Source organism: Amblyomma maculatum, chromosome 1 (assembly GCF_055883805.1).
Source record: "Amblyomma maculatum isolate TAMU_Amacu chromosome 1, ASM5588380v1, whole genome shotgun sequence".
Taxonomy (NCBI): Eukaryota; Metazoa; Arthropoda; class Arachnida; order Ixodida; family Ixodidae; genus Amblyomma; species Amblyomma maculatum.
In genome coordinates, this window is record NC_139344.1 from 141,146,323 (window position 1) to 141,169,716 (window position 23,394).

General features: G+C 51.4%; 2 protein-coding genes across 2 annotated transcripts; one reads left to right on the forward strand and one right to left on the reverse strand.

Annotated features, from left to right (window-relative positions):
- Positions 1-1,282: 1,282 nt before the first annotated feature.
- On the reverse strand, positions 1,283-7,050 carry LOC146204178 (uncharacterized). The gene has a single exon (XM_084589132.1). The coding sequence runs from the start codon at positions 6,841-6,843 to the stop codon at positions 5,557-5,559; it is 1,287 nt and encodes a 428-aa protein (XP_084445258.1). The 5' UTR covers positions 6,844-7,050; the 3' UTR covers positions 1,283-5,556.
- Positions 7,051-20,787: 13,737 nt separating this feature from the next.
- Positions 20,788-22,807, forward strand: LOC146204179 (uncharacterized). Its single transcript, XM_084586186.1, has 2 exons — positions 20,788-21,124; positions 22,016-22,807. Exons 1-2 carry the CDS (start codon positions 20,928-20,930, stop codon positions 22,716-22,718), a joined length of 900 nt encoding a protein of 299 aa, XP_084442312.1. The 5' UTR covers positions 20,788-20,927; the 3' UTR covers positions 22,719-22,807.
- The last annotated feature ends 587 nt before the right edge of the window (positions 22,808-23,394 follow it).

Consider the following 23,394-nt stretch of genomic DNA (forward strand, 5'->3'; position numbering starts at 1 on the left):
GCTCGGTTTCTAGCCACCGTTCAAAGTTCGGCCCCCGTGTCATCCTGCCTCCACGCCTGGCAACTCATCCCCCCCCCCCCCCCGCCAGCTAGACACAAGGAAGCAGCAGCAGCCCTCGGCATTCCACCATCTGGCCGTGACGAACACCCAGCCCTTCTTCGGAGCCTGTGCAGCACCCCGCCAACTCAGCGACGCATCCCAGTGACGTCCAGCCGTAAGCGAAACTGAGCCAGTTATTTTGATTAAATATGTTTAAAATTATATCCCGAGTCTGTGCCTCCATCTCCTCATGTCCGATGTGGACCCAAGACCACTTTAAATAACTCGAGTCATCACATTGGTGTCAGAAGGGGGGTCCACAATAATTGGGCAAAAGCTGGACTGTACTCCCAGCGAGAGAGCTTGAGGCATTAACAATTTGTTAAAACGAAAGGAACCCAGTCGAGTGCACAGCCATTTGGGTCAAGCGTCTTTGCTTCAGCTAGCATGATAGAGAAATTCACTGGTGACGATAAGGGGCCGTCTATGAATGAATTTTTTTATATGTTAGAACAAGTAGGAAAGGTGGGCGGTTTAACTGAAGAACAACAGCCTGGGATGACGAAATATCGAATGTCCGGAGCAGCACATGATTTTGCCTGGAGAGATGAGGTAGTAACTAACGTGGGAACATTTGCTGGATTTAAGACACTAGCGTTCAAGTATTTTGACAGAGATCCTCCCAGTGTAAAGCTCAGGCGGTTTCTTGACGCTAGACAGAAGCTGGGAGAAGACGCACGCGTGTTTGCTTCTCATCTTCGCTTCCTTGGTAATCACACTCTAGCGCGAGAACCAGGGCCTCATAGCGCTAAGCTGTGCTATTGTGAGCTTGTTCGCAGAGTCCTGCCCAATTGCCAAATCTGTGGTGAATGGGGTCACCTGCAATCTGTTGGTCGACTCTGGCTGCAGGATAACGCTCATAAAGCAAAAGTTTTTTGATTTACTGACGAGGAAGGGAGATAGGCAAGTGCAGGAAGCCCGACAATATCCTAATGTAAGGTTTGTGGGGATCACAGGAGCGGATTTTGTAACTGGGGGCCTGTACCTTTTCCGGTGTTCTATCGGAAATGAAAGCCTTGACCATCCCAGCTACATTTTTTCCGACACTGTATCGCTACCGGATGAGACAGCGGGTTTCGTGGGTCAGGACATGCTGCGGCAACATGGCGTCGACCTCATACTGTCACGTAGTGGTGACGAGGTCGACGACACAAATGAAGGGTCGATGATTGCACTAAAGAAACTCTTTATTTGGGCTGACTTGCGCCCGCAAAAGAACTAAGTAACTCGGCGGCGGCGATAGAAAGAGAAGTTTATTTGGTACCTTGAACGTACATTTGAAACCACAGACGATCGTGGGTGCGATGTTTATACAGTCGTCAATAATACACGCTATTCACTGTGCTCAAACAAAGGGTAATAATAACCGTAGCCAAAGCTGTCCGTATGGCCTCTCTTCGCTTAAAGGAAATAAAACTCACACGCACATCAAGGTGTGGAAACTATCCCCCAAAAGAAAAAGCCGTTTGACAGGGCGACCGATTACATCCCATAAAGGCGCAATATAAGCTTGAATACTGCGCCTACTCAAGACCTCGGGTGCAAGCTTAAGAAAGGGGGGGGGGGGAAAGGGGATACGAGGCTCGCAGGCTAGTACAGCAAGGCCGGCATCTTCAGCCTGTTGTCACCTACAACAAAGAAGCGCGTATGCCAACGCCGCAGAAACCGCGCCTCACCATCTCTTTCTAGCTGATCAGACAAGTACTTCCAGATGACGAGGCGCAGATTCCGCAGCGCCGGGTACATTGCGCGAGCAGGAGTCCGACGTGCCTCAGCGAGGCAGCGACGCCGCCACAGTACATACATGGTGGCGGCGACAACTAAACGTGGAAAAAGGCCACGCTGGCGTCTTGTGCCAGGGCCTACGCGAACTCTAAACATGCGCTGCACGAGGCGCCACATAGTGCGTGCAACAACACATTCAAAGAAAACATGCTGCAACGTTTCTACGCCACCGCAATTGGCGCATCTATCGTTGGGTACCACGCCCCACCTGGCGAGGCGCTGGCGCGTGGGAAGAACCCCCCAGCGCCTGTTCCACTCAAAATCTACAACTTCATTGGGCATTCGGCCTGTCGCCAATGCCCGCCATTTGGAGATGGCTGTCATCCGGATTTCATCCGGTGTAAGGCGTGCACACGCGATTTGTTCGCTAATCTGAATGGGTGGCGTGTCTGTAAGGCTCGCATCAGGTAAGTCGGCGTCTAACGCCTCTTTCATTCCCGCGACAGCGCGATAGAAAGAGGACGGCCTCTCTGCTTGGGGGCCTACATGCCTTCCAGGGTTGAAAGCCCGACGTGCCGTGCTTAACCAGTAGACGAGTAGTGAGCGTCCTGGGTAAGACTCCCTTGTGAGAAGGGAACCCACTAACCTCACTGCCAGCACCCGCGACACAGTAGGGATGCACGGCAATCCAAGGCCTCCCCTGTTTGTCGGCAGTGTTAACAAGTGACGGGCAACCAACGCAGTCCGGCCGTCCCACACAAAGGCGCCTACAAGAGACGCGAGGCGGCCCGCTGTACGGCGCGGAATTATTGCGACGCGTGCCACATAAAAAGCGAAAGCGCACACACGAGTTTTCACAACCGTGGCTTTTGCCCTTAGTGAGAGGCTGAAAAGTGCGGCCTCCGAAAGAGCGCGTGTTGCTCGCAACACAACCTCTTCCCAAGTACGGGAAGAAACTCCACTTGTTTCGAACAATATCCCCAACACACGGACTGCGGCCACAAAGTTCACCGCCACAGGCAGTGGATCTCTGAAAGACCCAAAGCGCAGCGCCTGGCTTTTACTAGGGTTGAGCTGTGCACCTGACAGAAGAGCGTATTGGTCAAAGGTGGATAGGAAGACTCGGAAGCTCTCGCTGTCCCGAACAAAAACACAGATATCATCCGCATACGCGGAAACCACTAGCGTTTCCTGTCCTACCATTGGGAAGCCCCGAATTCGTTTGTCGGCGACTACTTTACGCAGAAAAGGATCCAGAGCAAGCACGAAAAGGGCCGGTGAGAGCGGGCACCCTTGTCTTACCCCTCGTGTTACCGCAAAACTGCCTGCGATGGTGCCATTGAGGACGAGTTGGCTGGTTAAACCATTATATAGTGATCTTATGAGTCGTACAAATTCAGTCGATAAGCCAAAGCAACTAAGCACATTAAAGAGATAGCTGTGATCTACGTTATCAAAAGCCTTCGCCTGGTCTAAAGCAACGAATATACCACTGACATTTTTGGCATTTGCGTAAGCGAATACATCTCTCGTTAACGTAAGGGAGGCAAACACCGACCTACCAGGTACCGCGCAGGACTGGTAAGGGCTTACCAGGTCCTCTAAGTAGGCTCGCAGCCTTCTGACAAGTAGAGTGGCAATCAGTTTATAATCAGTGTTCAGGAGGGTAACTGGTCGCCAAGACGCTGGGCTTGATGGTGTGAAGCCGTCCTTTAGGAGCAAGATGATGCGCCCAGCGTTAAACGAGGGTGGTTTCGTGCCATTTGAAAGAAAACCGTTTACAAGCTTAAGAAGCAAACCTCCGATGATGTCGAAAAAGGTGGTGTAAAAACCTGCCACTATCCCATCTGGACCAGGCGCAGTTGACTGATTCATGACCCCTAAAGCGTCGCGCACCTCCTCCATAGTAGCTGGAGATGTAAGTGCCACGCGTGCCTCTTCAGGAACCTGAGGGAGGGGCCCGCAGAAGGAGCTGACAGCTTCTTCATAGCCTTCGCGTTGGTCGACGCCCTGGGAAGAAAACAGGGCAGCAAAATGGCTGCAAAAGATGCGCTGGATATCGGCTTCATCTGAAGAGGGAGTACCATCTTCCAAGATTACTTCATCCACTTGCGGTGGCCGAACTTTAGACTGACCTTGCGAGCGCGCGTAACCAATGTCAGCTGTGTCAACAAGGGGAATGCGTGAACCTGCTGCCATACGTGATGAGCGGGAGCTGTTCTCAAGGATGCGATGATACCGAGTGCGCAGTGTATCAAGATACTCTCTCATTGCGAAAGTTAACTCGCCGCCATCGCGTACAATCCGCATACGTCTGAGGACGTCATTGAGCGCCGTAGTAACACGGACGCGCCGCGCTTTCCCCGTGAGCACGAGAATGTCTCGCCATCGTGACTTGAGGGTATCCCAGCCTGTGGGAGTCCAGTCAGTCACATCCGCTACCAATGCCCGCAGTTCCGCGCGAATCGTAGTAATGCACTCATCATCATGCAGTATGGATGCGTCCATTCGCCACATTAGTGGGCTGTTGGAGCGTCCAGGCGCCCCCTGTAGAGTGACCATTACTGGGAGATGGTCGCTAATATTTCCGACCGCTGCAGGAAAGGGCAGCACCTCACACTCAAGCAAATTGGCCAGCAGGGTAGAGGGGACGTAAACTCGGTCTAGCCGGCTAGCACTCCGACCCCTAGTGCGCGTTGCCACAAAATTGTCCCCATGTAGTGCGACCCATGTGTCCTGAAGGCACAGGGAGCGGACAAGCTTCCCCAGTTCTTTTGCATGACAATGTGACGCGCCCTGTCCGGGCCCCCTGATGTCGCGCCATGAGTCCAAAACACAGTTAAAGTCTCCAAGCAGGACGTGTGGAACATCATCCAAAAAATGTGGCGCAATGGATTTGAAGAACTCGTTCGTCAAACTACGCGTGACCGGCGCGTAAACGTTGACGAAACGAGTCCTCCGGCCGTCCAAAAAAACGTCCACCGCAATCAAGCGACCATCGAGACCGAATGTGCAGTGAGCACTCGATCTGAATGCAGGGTTAAGAAAAACGACACCCACGCCGCAAAACCGCGAGTCCGTCAGAGAAAAAAAGGCATCAACATTAAAATAAGAACGAAAGGAAATGACATCTGCAGGTGTACGAAAATTGCATTCCTGCAAGAACAAAGCATCAACTTGATACAAACGTGCGAGGTGTAGCACTTGCCGCTGCTTATCGGGATTACGGAATCCTTGCACGTTAAAAGTAAGAAAGCGAAACCTAGCCATCATAACAAATGAGTGAATGAAACCAAAACAGCAAAGAAACGCAGCTGAAGAACAAACAAAACGGCGAAGGACTCACGATATAGTTCTGCGGACCAAGTTTGCGAGTGCACCCTGCGTCGGCGCCATGGAAAGGCATGACGGTGTCCGACAGGTCCCCGCTGAGGTTCCGGCTGTTAGCTCGACGACGACGCGGCAGCGACGATACACGGACCATGGGCGGCGAAAACGTCCAGTCAGAACGAGTGGCTATGGAAAAAAACACACAGTCACACTCGAACCCACACACACTGCACCGCACGCACCGTCCATCGTTCACCACCGGCGCCGGCGAAGCCGTAGTCCCGATAAGATAGCAGTGGCTGGGGTGGAGCGCCAAGGTTGCGGCGCTTCGGCCACCGCAAAGCGGGAAAGGATGAGGTTGGCCGTCACGGCCTGTCACCTTGAAGAGTGGCGCCATAGCACTCACGTCTCGGAAAACGAGACGTCCATCGGTGCGTCGTTCTCAGCGGTCTTCGGCTTCTTTTTTGGGGCCGAGGGCGTCGTCACGCTTGCTCCACCATCCGATGCCGAGTGCTGGCGCTTTGTTTCGTCAGCGCCATCCAAAAGTAATGTTTTCCGCACACTTGTGCGTTGGGTCTTGGGAGCACTTGCGCCCAACTCGCGCAACGACCCGGGCAGGAGACTAGGTGTTCTGGGAAGCTGAGGTTCATGGCTGTAGTCTTCCGACTGGGCATGCACGGTAGCTCCAGGGGAGGGGAAAGCCGCCGACTCCGAACAGGCCTCGGGCAGAGCGCTCTCCTTCGTAATGGGTGCGTTCAGAGCCGCACCCTCGTATGTCGGTGTGGCGGGAAGGTACGACGCGTCCGAGTCAGTCACTGACGAGAAGGACGCACGCGACGACTCGTCGTCGGACGTAACTTCCGAGCTCCTGACGTCGGATTCCGGCGACTGGGCGGCGGTGGACGCCCTGTCCAGTTCGCCCTCAGAATGTGTAGTGGGGGTTCTACTTGACACTACCGAGGGCTCATTGAGGACTGTCACGGCGGCGTTTCCACCTTGGTGCGACATGGTATCAGGCGTAGCAGCGGCCGCATACGAGCGCGGCATCACGCAGTCCTTGGTCACGTGGTTACCGCCGCACCGTTTACACGCTGCTTGGCACGCCTCTGTCTCGTGGCCGTACGTGGAGCAGCGGCCACAACGTGCCGCGGTGCAGGAAGCACCAAAATGGCCCTCTGCGCCGCACTTGGAGCACACTCGCTTCATCCCACGATACTCCAGCATCGCACGGTGCCCAGCGACAGTGATGAAGTTGGGTGGTGCCCGGAGCATGTCTAGCTTTACCAGCCTCGCTCCGGTACGCACATGACTCTTTCCCTTGAAAACCGGCTCGGTCACAGCGCGGACCTTGCCGTACGGACTTAGAGCGGCGGCGAGGGAGTCGTCGCTCACTGACGGGGGTAGACGGAACACCGTCACGTAAACCACTGGAGCAGCCATTTGCGCCAGTGGTACTTGCTTTCCAGCGACGAGGATTGCGCCCGCCGCTACCATCTTAGTTGCTTGAGCCATCGACGAGACGGCAGCAAGGAACTTTGTTCCGCCGAGGTGCTGCAGGTACTGCAGACCCCCGACACCGACGACCGCCTCGAGTGCATCAATTAGGTCGTCCGCCGGAGCAGGCTCCGGTAGGGTGAACTGAAAGCATTGCGCTTTCGTAGGTCGCTGGACTGGAGGCGGCAGGTCCATGGCTGCCCTAGCCCCGGACACCACAGCTGGAAGCGTGGCGCCTGGGCCCTGTACCTGGCAGCGGGGACTCCGAGGACGAGTTGGATCCGGGGGCCGCCGGAGTAGGCGTCACTGAAGGCAGTTCGACGACGGCGATAGAAACAAACGTGCTCGTCGATCGTCGAACAAAGAATGCTCGTCACACTCGTCAACGCTCAATTTAAAGGCTGCACAGAACAATCTACATAACGTCGCAAAAAGCTACCAGCATGGGCTGGAACATTGTGGAAAGACACACGAGTGGCCGGAATCTTCGAGATAGATCTCGGTGCATCTTGTGCTACAACGAAACTGATAAAGGTGTGACTCGCGACATCGAGCGTTAACAAACAAAAATTACGGAGCTGATGCGCGATCCAGAATCAGAGTGATAAGCCTGTATGCCGGCGGCTGTTGAAAAACAACACAGTTTTGAAGGTTTCGCGATATTACCATAGAGAAAGAGATTGGTAAAGAGCGGTCACTCGGCGAAAACTGGCCCCAGGAAATGACGCGCGACTTTTTGCGCTGCCGCCGATTGATGGATGGCGGCACCAACATGCGCATGCGCGGACGCGCGCACGACGGCACTCGCTGCAGCGGCAGCGGTAGCCCGCCGGAGTAGACGACAAGAAGTTGTCGAAGGGAGCGGTTGGGTGATTGTGCCTCGCCGCGCTTGTACGGCACAGACCTCTCGTGGGCTGCTGCGCGGAACGACAGCGGTTTGAAACGACGGCAAGGTGAGCAACGTTTTTTGCTTAACTACGCTGCATTTCAAGAAGTTTATGCTGACCATGGCGGCCGGTGCCAATAAGTTTCGCAGCTCGTGAACAGGCGCGCCGGCTATTCAGGCGCAGTTCGTTACGCCGTAACTCTGGCGGTTCCCAACCACGCCGAGGTGTAATATGTTGTGTTCCCGGGAAACAGCATCATTTCGAACAGTTTAGCTCGTCACGCTTGACAAAGTGGCATGTGGAGGCACCAAGGCGCGCCGTTGCGCTAAAATGGCGTGTTCGCCGGCCGGTGCGGCCATGCTGGCGCAGTTTGCCGAACGGCTAGTTTTGCTAAGTGTCGCGTTTAGCAGAGCAACGGTAAAGTGAGAAATGTTTCATTCTTGACTTTCTTGTCAAACTACGCAGTATTTCAGGCAGTTTAGCTGAGTACGGCGGTCTGCGCTTCACAAAGTCGCACGTGAAGGGCAGCCAACAGGCATGACAAGGCGCTCGCCAAAATGGCTCGCCGGCCGCGACAACATGTGACATGGCGTGAGGTTTTGCGAACGGCTAGTTTCGCGTGCTGTCGCGTTTTACAGGGCAACCGCAAGGTGACAAATGTTTCATTCTTGTAAAACTTCGAGGCATTTCGGGCAGTTTAGCTCAGTGCGGTGGTCTGCGCTTCACAAAGTCGCGTATGCAAGGCAAGCCAACATGGCGTGCTCGCCGGCCGCGGTGAGGCCAGGCCGCGGTTTTGCGAACGGCTAGTTTTGCGTGGTGTCGCGTTACTTTTAACGGGACAACGTTAAAGTGAAAAATGTTTTATTATGCGGCAAGCTTCATTGCTTCAGCTGTTCAGTGCTCTTGAGAGATATTGTTAGTTTAGTGGCTGTTATTTCGCGCTCTGTAGAAATGCATTTTCAGATAGGTTCGGTTAGCCTGCATTTCCCGACCTCTACGTTGCAAGAGTAGCTTTTGTATCAATTTTACGAATGACAGCTTTTCTGTTCTGGACCATTACCCACCCACATGCACAGATGTGTGCGCGGTGCAGTGGCCTTATATTTCATTGCAACCTTCTGCATCATGTTCATTCCTTTTCCAACAGCACTGCATGGACCCACGGACTGCAGCCGAAGTACGGCAGATGCGACGAGTGAATAGTGTGGCCTTCCCTCAAGCGTCGGTCCTCCTCTCTGCCCTGGAAAATACTAGTTACTCCTGCTAAGGTAGCCGCGACTGAGTCTGTGTATTTAATGTATACTGCCTGTTTCGTTACATATCATTTGCAATAATTCGGAAATCAGTTATGCTATTTTTTGTCTCTACCTAAGTGCTGTTTCTCACCTTGTGTATTTTTATTTTTCTTTATTGTGCACATCGCCTAATGTGTGTCAAGTATTGTCAATACATCTGTTGCATCTCTTGTGTTTTATATGCAGCAAAATAAATTTCACAAAGCACTTGGCGTCTTTTCTGCAATACTGTTTTGCAAAAGCTGTGGCGCAGCTGCGTTGATGGCCAGTTTAGAGAACTGGGAAGCTATTTTTCTTGTTAAGCATGCTGAAATAAATAGAAACACTAGCAGACCATTTAAAACCAAAATAATGCGCCGAAAGGGCAGGGAAGGGCGTAGCGCGTGGCTAGCATTCAAATCGCGCGCCTTTCAGGAAGACCGGAAGTAGTTGCCGCCGGCCGCTTGGTGCACTACAGTCAAATGGGCCGCTGGGCCCTATTGGAGTGTCCGTTCTTTACCAATCTCTGTCTCTATGATATTACTCCCCCCTTAAAAAAAAACATCGACTCGATGTTCCAAAACAAAGCAACTTAAACACTGCAAATTTTAAACACCACACATTCGTTAACGCGCGTAATATGGCTTCAGTCGTACAACATGTACAATTTCTGGGCGTGCGCGTCGCCGTTGTGATGCTGACATTCCGTCGGGAATGACTTCATAGTCCAGTGGGCCGACGCGGCGAATGATTTTGTACGGCCCAAAGTATCGACGCAACAATTTTTCACTTAATCCGCGACGGCGAACAGGTGTCCAAACCCACACTTGGTCTCCTAGACTGTACTCTGCGTGGCGTCGTCGTAAGTTGTATCGTCGGCTGTCGGTGCGCTGTTGGTCTTTAATACGCAGCCGTGCGAGTCGTCGGGCTTCCTCTGCACGCTGCAGGTAGGCGGCGACGTCGAGGTTGTCCTCGTTGGTTACGTGCGGTAGCATTGCGTCGAGCGTCGTCGTGGGCTCCCTACCGTACACAAGCTTGAACGGAGTCGCTCTGGTCGTCTCCTGGACTGCCGTGTTATACGCGAAGATCACGTACGGCAAGATGGCGTCCCAGGTCTTGTGTTCAGCGTCGACGTACATAGCGATCATGTCAGCGATCGTTTTGTTCAGGCGCTCCGTAAGGCCATAGGTCTGGGGATGGTACGCAGTTGTTCGTCGATGGCTTGTGTGACTGTATTCCAGGATGGCTTGCGTCAACTCTGCCGTAAACGCCGTTCCCCTGTCCGTGATGAGCACTTCTGGGGCGCCGTGTCGCAAGAGAATTTGTTCGACAAAAAATTTGGCGACTTCTGCCGCGGTACCATTGGGTAGTGCTTTTGGTTCGGCGTAACGGGTAAGGTAGTCAGTGGCCACGATGATCCACTTGTTACCCATAGACGAAGATGGAAAGGGGCCAAGGAGATCCATCCCAATTTGTTGAAAGGGCATGATTGGGGGCGGAATCTGGTTTAGTAGTCCTGCTGGTCTGATCGGCGGCGTCTTCACGTAGTGGGCAACTTCGGCAGGCAGTCGCGGCCAGTAGTACTTCTCCTGGATTCGATGCAACGTGCGCGCATATCCGAGGTGGCCTGCTGTGGGCTCATCGTGCAACGCCTGCAGACTTTCTTGTCGGAGGGTTTTAGGCACTACCAGAAGCTGCGCGGTCTTGTTGGGTGCGAAGTTCTTCACGAGGAGGCCATTGCTTAACGCGAACGATGATAAATGTCGCCTGAACACACCAGGAGGGGAAGCGGTCTTTCCTTCCAAGTAATCGGCTAGCGCTTTCAGCTCAGGGTCTGATCGCTGTTCTGCGAAACTGCTGGCGCTTACCGGTCCCAAAAAGGCGTCGTCGTCATCGTCCTTCGGGGGAGCGTCGACGGGAGCGCGTGATAGGCAGTCTGCGTCGGAGTGCTTCCGGCCCGACTTATAGACTACAGTCATGTCAAATTCTTGGAGGCGTAGGCTCCATCTGGCAAGGCGGCCGGAGGGATCTTTCAAATTAGCCAGCCAACAGAGCGCGTGATGGTCGTTTACCACCTTGAATGGTCGGCCGTATAGGTATGGACGAAACTTAGAAGTGGCCCAGATGATCGCGAGGCACTCCTTCTCGGTCGTCGAGTAATTGACTTCGGCTTTTGTGAGGGACCTGCTAGCATAGGCGATTACACTCTCCAGTCCGACACTCTTCTGGACGAGAACTGCTCCTAGGCCCACACGCTCACGTCGGTGTGAATTTCGGTCTCGGCGTTTTCATCAAAGTGGCCAAGTACAGGAGGGCATTGCAGGCGGCGCTTAAGTGCGTCGAAGGCTTCTCCTTGCGGCGCTTCCCATTTAAAAGGTACGTCAGCCTTTGTAAGCTGCGTCAACGGTTCGGCGATCCGCGAAAAGTCTCTGACAAATCGTCGATAATAAGCGCAGAGCCCAAGGAATCGGCGCACAGCTTTCTTGTCGGCAGGCGGTGGGAATTGTGCGATTGCAGCTGTTTTCTCCGGGTCTGGGCGAATACCATCCTTGCTAACGATGTGACCTAGGAACCGGAGTTCTTCGTAGGCGAAGTGACACTTCTCCGCTTTTAGCGTTAGTCCCGATGACTTGATGGCTTCCAGCACTGTCTGTAGTCGTTTTAGGTGGTCTTCAAAGTTTGACGAGAAGACAACAACGTCGTCCAAATATACCAAACAAATTTGCCACTTCAAGCCTGCCAGGACTGTGTCCATTACTCGTTGAAATGTGGCTGGTGCGGAGCAGAGGCCAAATGGCATCACCTTGAACTTAAAAAGACCGTCCGGTGTGATGAATGCGGTCTTCTCGCGATCTCTTTTGTCGACCTCAATTTGCCAATATCCGCTTTTCAGGTCCATCGATGAGAAGTACCTTGGATTGCAGAGCCGGTCGAGAGTGTCGTCGATGCGGGGAAGCGGGTAGACATCCTTCTTCGTTATGCTATTGAAGCGGCGGTAATCAACGCAGAAGCGAAGTGTGCCGTCTTTCTTCTTCACCAAAATGACTGGTGCCGCCCAGGGGCTGTTCGATGGCTGGATTACGTCATCACGCAGCATTTCCTCAACTTGATCGCGAATGGCCTGGCGTTCTCGCGGCGATACACGATAAGGGCTTTGGCGCAGAGGTCGGGCGTGTTCGTCCGTTACTATGCGGTGCTTGGCCAGTGGTGTTTGTCGTACCTTCGATGACGATGAGAAGCACTCCCCGTAGCTTCGAAGCAGACTGAGAATCTGGTCTTTCCTGTTGGGGGTCAATGCCGGGTTGATGTCAAATGTGGGCTGACGGAATAGGTCCGGTGCGTCTTCCAGCGTTTGGTCGTGGAGGGGACTAAATCTTTGAGGTCCGCTAATTCGTCGAGAAAAGCGATCGTCGAGCCCTTGTTGAGGTGCCGGTATTCTTCGGTGAAGTTTGTTACCAGAACCTGAGCTTGACCTCTCCGTAATTTCGTGATGCCTCTTGCGATGCCGACACCTCGTTCTAAGAGCAATTGGATATTTCCTTCGACGATGCCTTCAGCGGTTTCGATGTTTGCTCTACCTACGCAGACTGCGATGCTTGATCGGGGCGGGACGGTCAATTCTTCATCGAGGACGTTTAGAGGGATGTGTTGCATCGACGTCGTCGTAGCAGGAATGGCTTTGTCTGCAGAGAGCTTGATGAGCTTAGATCGCAGGTCGATGATAGCCCTATGTTCATTTAGGAAGTCCATGCCTAAAATCACTTCGCGGGAGCACTGCTGCAAGACCACAAAGCTGGTGGGGTAAGTACGCCCATTTACGGTTATTCTTGCAGTGCATCGTCGCGATGGAGTAATCAGGTTGCCACCTGCGGTGCGAATCAGCGGGCCATCCCAAGCGGTGGTAACTTTTCTGAGCTGAGAGGCTAACGGTCCACTAATGACTGAATAGTCAGCTCCGGTGTCTACTAGGGCAGTGACTCTGCGACCGTCGATATCAACTTCAAGGTCACTTGTTCGCGTCCTCGCATTGCACGTGGGCCTTAGTGTCCGATCTCGGCTCCGTCGTTTCTTCAGGTCATGGCCGGGGCATACCGTTGTTACTTCGCTGGGCGGCGGTGTCTGCTTGCACTCTGGTCGTGTTGTCGTCGATGTCGTCGTGTGGAGCGGCGGTGAAATGGCTGCGTCGTCGTTAGTGGTCGTCGGCGGCGGAGGATGTTCGTCTTTTCGCCGTTGAGCAACCTCACCTCCAAAGGTTGCTCTGTTTAGTTTCCCCTGCGCGGGCTTGGGGACCTTCCGCGCATACTCTCATCATAGGTACGGCCTGGCGACGCAAAGTGGGCCCTGTACGGCGATGTAGATCTGAACCGACGGCTTGGTGGCGCAATCTCACCGCTACGCAGATAGTTGTCAATTTCTTGTGGTCGTTCACCTGGGCGTGGTCGTGGAGCGTCGACTGCAAATCCGCGGAGACCGATTCGTCGGTACGGGCAGTGGCGCAGAATGTGGCCGGCCTCACCGCAGTGGAAGCATAATGGCCGGTTGTTTGCAGTCCTCCAGGCGTCGCACTTCCTGGGGTTTGGGGGTCGTTGGTAGGCTTTGCGGGCAGGGGCTAAGGGGCTGTTTTCAGGAACAGGACGGTAGCGGCGAGGGCTCAGAAAGTCATCACGTCGGGGCGCAGGGCGACGTAATGCACCAGCGTAGTTCATTGCTGTTGTCTCTTGTGCTGGAACAGTCGCAGCCGTCGCTTGAGGAACGCCCAGCGCCTGCTGGACTTCACGGACGACGTCCGCGAGGGTCGCCACTTGGGGTTGTTGCGATGATGGCATCAATCGGCGGAGCTCCTCTTGCACGATCTCCCGGATGAGGTCCCGAAGGTTCTCTCCATTTGCAGATGCGCTGGGGTAGTGGCTTGAGTAGTCTGGCTGAAGTGGTCGCTAGTAGTGGCGCATCCGGGTGTACAACGTCTTCTCGATGGCAGACGCTTCCGTTTCAAATTCTGCCACGGTTTTTGGCGGATTTCGGACAAGATTTGCAAAAAGCGATTCTTTGACGCCTCGCATTAAAAATTTAACTCTCTCACCTTCAGTCATGTTAGGGTCGGCGCGGCGAAAGAGGCGCTTCATCTCTTCAACGTACGCCAGGACAGGCTCGTTAGGAAGTTGAAGTCTTGACTGAAGGAGGGCCTGCGCTCTTTCCTTTCGGACGACGCTTTAAAAGGCAGTTAAAAACGCTTCCTTGAAAGTCTCCCAATCCTTCATAGTTGCCTCATGATTTTCGAACCAAACTCGGGCATGTCCTTGAAGAACAAAGTAGACCTGCCTGAGTTTCGCAGCGTCGTTCCAGCTGTTGAATTCTGCCACACGGTCGAAAAGGTCCATTCAGTCTCCAGCATCTTCATCCGGTCGTCCATGGAAGCAGGGGGGCTCACGGGGTTGGACGAAAACAACCGGTGCTGTAGGCTGGGCCATTGTCAGCGTCGATGCCTTCCGAGATCAAATGGGGTCAGGCAGCAAACCGTGTTCGGGTTGTAGGCCTTGAAGTCGGCGGCTGGCTCGGTGACCTGTAGGCTGTTCTTCCAGGGCGACAGGAACACGGCTTGGGTCTTCGCTTGAAGGATCAAAGGCAGCACCTCCACCAGATGTCACGTAGTGGTGACGAGGTCGACGACACAAATGAAGGGGTCGATGATTGCACTAAAGAAACTCTTTATTTGGGCTGACTTGCGCCCGCAAAAGAACTAAGTAACTCGGCGGCGGCGATAGAAACAAACGTGCTCGTCCATCGTCGAACAAAGAATGCTCGTCACACTCGTCAACGCTCAATTTAAAGGCTGCACAGAACAATCTAGATAACGTCGCAAACAGCTACCAGCACGGGCTGGAACATTGTGGAAAGACACACGAGTGGCCGGAATCTTCGAGATAGATCTCGGTGCATCTTGCGCTACAACGAAACTGATAAAGGTGTGACTCGCGACATCGAGCATTAACAAACAAAAATTACGGAACTGATACGCGATCCAGAATCAGAGTGATAAGCCTGTATGCCGCGGCTGTTGAAAAACAACACAGTTTTGAAGGTTTCGCGGCAATACTAAACCACAAAAGCCTTTCCTGTCGCGGGAATCATATACCATGGCAAAACCGAGAAGCTGAATATGCTGCACGGGTGGAGTATGCGGAGCAGAGCGCAGAAGACTCGTCAAAACACGTGGGAGTTAGTGTTCTGACAACAACAGAAACAGTTGTGCCACCTCGGTCAGAGATAATATTTGTGGGCGCTGTTTCGGCTCATATTAATGAAGGGCACATAGGAGTGCTTGAACCTATAGAAGGGCTCGCAATAGGACTGAGTATATTGGGCTGTGTTGTCACTGTAGGGTCAAGAAAAAGGGTTCCTGCCTGCTTATGTAACTACTCGCAAGAATAGCTCCGCCAGCCGAAAAACAAAAACATAGCTACATCGTCCGCGGCTGAGGTGGATGAGACGGCTGCCGCAGTTTGCTCCACAAGGCTCGTCAGTGAAGGAAAAGACAAAGAAGCGATGCCCCATTTCGACCTCTCATATCGAGAGCCAAGAGCGAGAAAGAGTTGAGTCCCTTACATCATTACTCCGATGTATTCGCTACATCAAAGCTGGACTTGGGAAGGTGCGGAGTGATAAAGCGCGACTCACCGCCAGTGTACTAACGGACCTATAGAATTCCTTACTCCCAAAGAGAGGAAATGAATACGCAGGTCCAAGAGTTGATCGAGAAAGGCATTGCTGGGCACTACAAATCTCCGTGGGGAGCACCGGCGCTTCTAGTTGAGAAACCCGACGGTTCATTTCGATTGGTAATAGATTACTGGTGATTGAATTCCGTTACGAGGATAGACCCCTACCCTCTGCCACAAGTACAGGAAACCCTCGCGCAGCTAGGGTGGGCCAAATATTTTACGGTTGACGACCTTGCATCAGGCTTTTGGCAGATCGAAATTGATCCGCAGGATGTCGAGAAAACCGCATTTAACACCCCATCTGGCCATTTTCTGAGGAGACACATGCCGATGGGACTTGTTAATAGCCCTGCCGTCTGGCAGAGAACAGCGAACGTAATCTTGGCTGGTATGCTGGGAAAGAAGTGCTTCGTCTACATATGGACGATATCATCATTTATAGCAACACATTTACTGAGCACTTGGAGGCAGTCGAGAAGGTGCTGATCAGATTGCGAGCCGCTGGCGTAAAATTGAAACCTTTATTTATTTATTTTTTTACATCAAACAAATCATTTTTAAGTTGAAGCTACTCAATTTGTTTCACTACTTTCTTTTTCTTTTGTCATCCCGGATGTAAATTTCGTGTTTTGAACTGTTTCGTGTTTACAGTTTTAGGATGTAATTAGTAAATTGTTTGATTTTTGTCTTTCTTTTTAATGTCCAATGTAAATATCGTGTTTTCGACTGTTTATCAACCAACTATATACCGATTGTTGGTGCTATATCCTGCTGCTGTGTGTTCTTTTTGTATGCTGCCACGTAGTGGTCTCTTGGGCCTTAGTCAAGCTTCTTGAGGAGCTTTTAGCCCAGGAGACCATCCCCCAACTAGTTTTCTAGAAAAATAAAATACATTGATTGATTGATTGATTGATTGATTGATTGATTGATTGATTGATTGATTGATTGATTGATTGAACTTCTCCAGCAGTAGGTCAGATACCTTAGACATATTGTTTTCGCGGACGGAGTAAAACCCGAACCAGGTAAACTAAGTAGCGTCCGTGAGTTCCCGAGGCCAACCGGAGTTCGAGGTGTGCGCGAGTTTCTTGGCTTAGTCGGATATTACAGAAGGCATGTTCGAGACTTTGCCCGAATTGCGAAGCCACTGACTGCATTAACTGCAAAAACACCGACTTACTATGGACGGACGAGACACAGACGGAGTTTGAGGAGGCCTTCTTCGGCCAACAGTATTGGAAAATAAATAAATAAAATAAATAAAAAGTAGTAACGGCCCCTTTGCTGAGATACTCTGACTTTAGCAGACCCCTTATTGTGGCGACCGATGCCTCCAAGTTTGCCGCAGGTGCGGTGCTATCTTAGAACTTTGATGGCAGGGAGCACCCAATCGCGCTCGCAAGTCGCCAATTCAGCCCAGTCGAGCAGCGTTACAGTGCCACTGAGCGCGAGTCTCTTGCGGTAGTTTGGGCCGTGCGGCCCTTTCGGTGCTATCTCTACGGTCGCAGGTTCACGCTAGTGACCGACTGCCAGCCCCTTAAGTGGCTGCTAAATGTCCAAGCTCGCGCGGTGGAACCTGCAGCTTCAGGAATACGATTTTGAGATAGAACACAAACCAGGTAAGGCGCATACTAACGCGGACGCATTAAGTAGAAACTTAACGTGGTTCGTACCATCGGTGAATTTTTTCCGGCCATAGACACGGGAGATCTCCGCACTGAACAGCGAAATGACAAAGCAGTGGAGAAATTCTTTCGTGCTGCTTCGGGGGCGATCACCTAGGACCAGGATAATGTTTATTTGGTGGACAACCAAGGGACACTGTGAAAGCGCACATGGCCTACTTGGTCAGGAAGAAAGGCTGGCCAGGTATGGGATAGGGTTGTGGTGCCAAAGTCACAAGTACCCCGCATATTGAGGGTTTTTCATGATGCTCCGTACGCGGACCACTGTGGATTAGCAAAGATACGGAGAAAGTTGAAGTGCTACTTTTATTGGCAAAGCATGCGTTCTTACGTGCTAGACTACTGCGCTAACTGCCCATCTTGTCTAAAAAGACCCCGAAAAACCGCAGGTCAGCTCCCCTTCAGGAATTTGAGGAGGTCTCGACGCCAATTGAAAGGGTGGGAATGGATATCATGGGCCCACTTCCAACAACGCCGACAGGAAACAAATATGTGCTGGTGTGTGTGGATCGATCACTTGACGAAATACGCTGAAATAACGGCACTGCCTGACCAAAAAGCAGAAACCGTGGCGCGCGCCTTTGTATAGAAGCGGTCGTTTTGCGGCACGGCGTTCCAAGGCAGCTGTTAACGGATCAAGGGTCAAATTTTCTCTCGAGATCGATGAAAGATGTCTATCGGCTTCTTGGAATTGACAAAAGACAGACAATCTCTTACCACCTGGCTTGTAACGGCACAGTGGAGAGGTTTAAGCAAACCGCAAGCAAACTGTTATCCCACTACGTTTCGCGAGGTCAACGTGATTGGGATTTAGGGATACCGTTTGCAATCTTCGCGTATAACACGGCGGTACTTGAGAGCTCCGGTGACACGCCTTTCTACCTCTTATTTGGCCGCGACCCAGACACACCAAATGCGGTGGTTGACGTAGAGCGACGGATGCCATACGGGTCGCTGGAGGATTATCGAGCAGAACTGACATCTAGATTTGGAGTGGTTCATGACGTGACAGCGGAAGCATTACGGGAAGCAGCCAGCTGGAGGGAAAGGCAGTATGACACCATGGCTGGGGCGGTTTCATTCAGGGTGGGAGACCGCGTATACCTAGAGTGCGTGCATTTAAAGGCGGGACTCACCTGCAAGTTGACCTCTAAATGAAAAGGGCCATACCGCATAGTAGAGCTCAGCTCTCGGCAGTCAATTTCAGGATTCGGGAGATTGCAGGGGCATCGACGGCTGTGGTTCACGCTAACCGACTAAAGCAAGCACCAGCCTACTCGTCTCTTGCCGACATGGTTGCTTCATGGGAACAAGAGGGGGAAAGCGACCAGCGCACAGCCCCTGCCATTATTAACAACCCTGCATTAAAGCGCAGGGAAAAGAGCAGTCGGCGTGAAAACTTTAGCCACTGCGATGAACTGAAAAACTTTCTGCAGTCGCAACTCGGTGGCGCCCTTCTGGAGGAGGAGGCATTGCAATCGGCCGAAACTCTAACGCAGATAACATTGCAACAAGCAATGCCAGCTGACCCGGTTCACCGCTCCCTCTCTCCTTCCGGCTGCTAGGTACTACCTTCGTAGACGACTGGTTGGAACGAAAGTCCCTAGCTAACAGCTACAAAGGATGAAACAACTAAGCTGTCTCTTGAAAAAAAAAAAAAAATTATTTTGTTTTGTACCTAATGCTCGCATTGATTTTAGTCGCATCTTTGGTTGTTCTAAGTTTATGTACATAGTGTTCATTGTTACCTCATTGTGCATTCGAAGGGTATTTACAGTGAAGAATACTTTTGAAATCATGCCCTGGCTCCATGCTCGTGACGAAGAAAACAGTGACACTCGTGAAATTATACCTGAAAGGTTGTAAGTGTGCGCGTGTGTGTGTAGGGTGGATTCATAATGTTCGGCGAACATTCTTTCTTAGAAGGAGCGGATGTGACGGCTCGTGCACCTGCGCGTGCCGGTCAGTGACTTATGAACAGCCACCTGCAATCTTGACCTATGCACGAGCGCGAGGCGCGGACGCCGGTCAGTGACCCATGGACATTGCTGACCACGCCACATCTGCGTCGAGTGGATTGCTCCCCACCTGTGAAAAGACGTGGAGCGAAAGGTCTTAAAAGAGGAGGCGAACGGGAGAGGGGAGAGAATCGCCATCAGCGGACGAGACGGTCGGACAGCAGACGAGCAGGGCAGAAGACTGGGGCTGCGCCACGACTTGCGACTCGGGGTCATGCCGCCGTTCAAAGTTCGGCCCCTGTCATCCTGCCTCCACATCGGGCAACTCATCCCCCAGTCAGCTGCAAACCAGGAAGCAGCGGCAGCCTTCGGCAATCTACTACCTAATCGTGAAAAACACCCAGCCCAGTCCAAGCACACCAACGCAGCGACGCATCCCAGTGACGGCGAGCCATAAGCGAGACTGAGCCAGTAGCCTTAATTAAATATGTTTAAAATTATATCCCGAGTCTGTGTCTTCATCTCTTCATGTCCAGGACCACTTTAAATGACTCCAGTCATCACAGCGCCGCTAGTTCTCGCGACGGCCACCTGGGACACACTCCTCCGCTGGTCTGTGCAGAAAAACTGAGTTTGTTCTAGTAACATTGCTTTGGACGATTTTGTTTCTTATATCTTCATTGTTGTTTTAGATCGGTTAACTTTACCATCATTCTATTTATTGAATTTTAGTTTCTACATTACTAACATTATATTACTTTTCTGCTTTTAAGCCACCAATGTTCCAATCTTTTTCTTTTTTTTGCTAGCTTCCACCGCAGAAAGAGAGAGAGTAAACTTCAATTGGTTAACGGAATTGCGTGGGGGATTTCCTCAGTCCAGGATACTTTTGGCTTGGGCTGCCTCCCGGGCCCTGGTGAGCAGGCTGTGTTGCTCAGAGAGACCCGTGTGGGCCAGCTCTGCCTCCCACTCCGCTTGGCTGAGTGCTCGAGCTTTATATTTTTCTAATTGCTCTTTGCAATTCCATATCATGTGCAGGAGGTTCCAGACTTAACCGCATGCAGTGAATGTGTTATTTTTGAATTTTTCGCCAGGTTCAATCACCCGGCCACTGCTATCTCTAAACCCCAGGGCCTCAGCAAGAGTGACAGCACCTGCATCGACTTTCGGACGGATACCATCGCATTCGAGTATAAGATTGTTAATTGTTTCTATGGATTTGCCACATACTGCCCATGTGTCATCTTATCTTCATGGTTAAATTTCTTTTTGTAGCTGCGTGTTCTAAGGCACCCTGATCAAGCTTCAAAAAGCAGGGCACTGCCTCTTGAGTTATCAAAGAAAGCTTCCTTTGTGATCTGCCTCTTCCACTTTCGGTATAGTTCTACACTCTGTTTCTTTTCTATAGAATTTATCCAATTTTTACCTTGTATGTTTTTCACCTGTTGCTTAACGCTCTTTATTTCTTTGTCCTTGTGGCCAGCATGCTTACTGGTTAGTTTCTTAGTTCTGTTACTGCCCAATTTCCTCAGGCGTTCTCATATAATATTTTACTCTGAGCTTCCCGTACTTCGAAAGATGCCCAGCACATATCTCCCTGTACCGCCTCAATAGGGGATATTCAAAATGCTAAGTGTTCTGGCAACACTGGTAGCGACCGCCATGTTGTAAGGGGCGCGATCGGATTTTTGCCGTTGGATGCTGTGCGTGGAAGGTTCAGCAGGTGCCGCCTTGGGAGATCTTTTAGCTTTCCATCATGCAGCATACGCCTTCAGCGTCAGTTCTGAAATGGTCGCCAGACCTCAGTGCGCTTCCGAAGCTAACCGATGCATCCCTGGCAGCATTTTGCACGCACAGTGATGCGTCCGGCAAGCAGCAGCGGAAGGCATACAATTTCGCCGTTGAGGCGTACGCCGAGCCTTCTTCTGTGTCAACGTGCACGCCAGAGCGGAGGTAAGCACTTGAAAATCATTACCTTCACTAATAGATTGTTTGCCATCTAGAGCAAATGCGTAGTGCTTGCTGCTCGTCTTCAGTTTCAGAGTTGTGCTGCTGTTTAGCTTCCCGCTGACAGCGGTATGGAAGTCAAATTTAGAACTTAATAGGCACGCAAGGCTTTGCTCTCACGAACAGTTCTTGATCCTCGATTGTACAACTGGACCTTTGCTATAGTGTCCTTTGCGAAAAGTTGCAGGACGAGCTTTCCGAGCAGTCCCATCGTTCTCTCATAGTTTCTGTAAAGCAAAAACATCCCATAGAGCAAGGCTGTGTGAAACTTGAAGACCTGGTTAGCTTCAGATACCTTTGAACTGTTCCGTAATGAAGATTGAAACTTCGGGAATGATACTTGGCTTTTCAGGGGGCGCCAACTCATTATCTTGGATAACCTGGGTACGCTGATACGACGTACACGCTCTCACATTTTCCGAGTGATGCCGCGTCCTTCGTTTTCTGCTTACTCGCCTGCCGCGGACTGGTGGAGTGCCGGCCGATAACTAGACAGGCAAACACTATGCTTTTAATATCTCATGCCCCACAACCTGTATTGCGTTGCTGACGGCATCACATACTCTGTGCGTTCGTTAAATCCACCCGTGAAGGTATAACAACAGTCCTCTGTTTTTTTTTTAAATTCCATTCTACAAGTTGTTTTTTATTTTACCTAGTTGCAAAGATGGCATGTAATGTTTGAGAGAACCCTTGCCCTCTTTTGGTGGTTGGTTGATGTCCAGCTGAGCACTTGTGATAATATTCCAAGAGAACTGTACTGCATTTGATAACAGCACAATTGTTTATGTAATGCTTGATCTGTAAATTGCTTGCGTCGTTCACTTTCTACTGCAGCCCCGATGTTGTTCTTGCCCGTGGCATCTGCTACAGAAGCCAGAAGAAGACTGGAGCACCCTACCCTGTGACAATCACACTAAAGAGAGATACGGATGAAATAACTGCCAGCATTTGTGAGTGTCCGGCTGGAAATGGAGTCTGCAGCCATGTGCTAGCTCTTCTGCAGCTCCTCACCTTCCTTCAAAAAGGCGGCTACAAAGAGGCGCCTCCTGCGCTATCCTGCACTGAGCTACCCCAGCAGTGGAGACGCCCTCGGCAAACAGGACTCAAACCAGCCAGTGTACAGACCATTGACTGGCGACGGGTGCATGATGGTGGATGCAGTGTGCCCAAGCGACTGAAAGTTTCGACGTCTGAATGCCAAAGTGAGGACAGTTGCCAAGTTGTCAACTCAGTGAAAGAGCTTGGACAAACCCTGGGAGCCCTGGGAAAAACCTCATTTGCTTCCGTTCTGAGCAATATGCGACCTTTAGTGCCGACGAAATCTGGCTTTGCACCACCCGGCTCTCCTGCGACTTACCACCAGTCTCTCCAGCCGTCTGGGTATGCAACTTTGCTGGGCAACCTGCTGCCTGGAACAGATCAGACATGCACTTTTCCGACCATTGAGCTTTTTGTCGATGTTGAAGAGCATGTCTTTGAAGAACGATGCTCAAGTGCAGAAAAGGCTATATTTGATGTATCTCAGTACCATAACTAAGAAGTTCTGCTATTTTGCGAAATGAAGGGGTGTTGTCTCGAGCATTTTGACTGCATCGTGACTTAAGTCATTGAAGAAGACATTGCCTTTTTTTTAAGACAATGTGTCGCCAGATATGTGAAAAAAAAAGCAGGATTGTATATCGGAATACGAGACTGTAGATGATATCAAGAAGAAAACAATGGCACTGCTGAAGGATGTGACACATAAATGCCTAAAACACCGTTTAAAGCTGTGATAGGTTTGTATGCAGTGGTACATAGTGTAGGATTGCATGCTGAAGGTGTCAGTAGTTATGAGGCTGGCGCACAGAACGAATTGTGATACCAGTTCATCATTTATTTGCTACATCTTGAATTACTGCTACAAAATGTTAAGGAGCTCTGTACGCTACAAGATGCAGAGCAGTTGTGCAGAATAGTTGTTTAATGTGAGCGCACGCTACACAACATCCCAGTTGTGGCAGCCACTTGTCTATGGATGCAAAAAGTAAGGTGCCTGTGTACTGTGTGCTGTCAATGCACATTAAAGAACCCATGTTGGTCGAAATATCTGGAGCTCCTCACTGTGCGTACCTCATTCTAGAGTAGTTTTAGGACATTAATACTCTATAAACCATCTAAGATGCTGCATAAATCACTAGTGCCTAACAAGGTCTTTGTATCCATGATCCTAT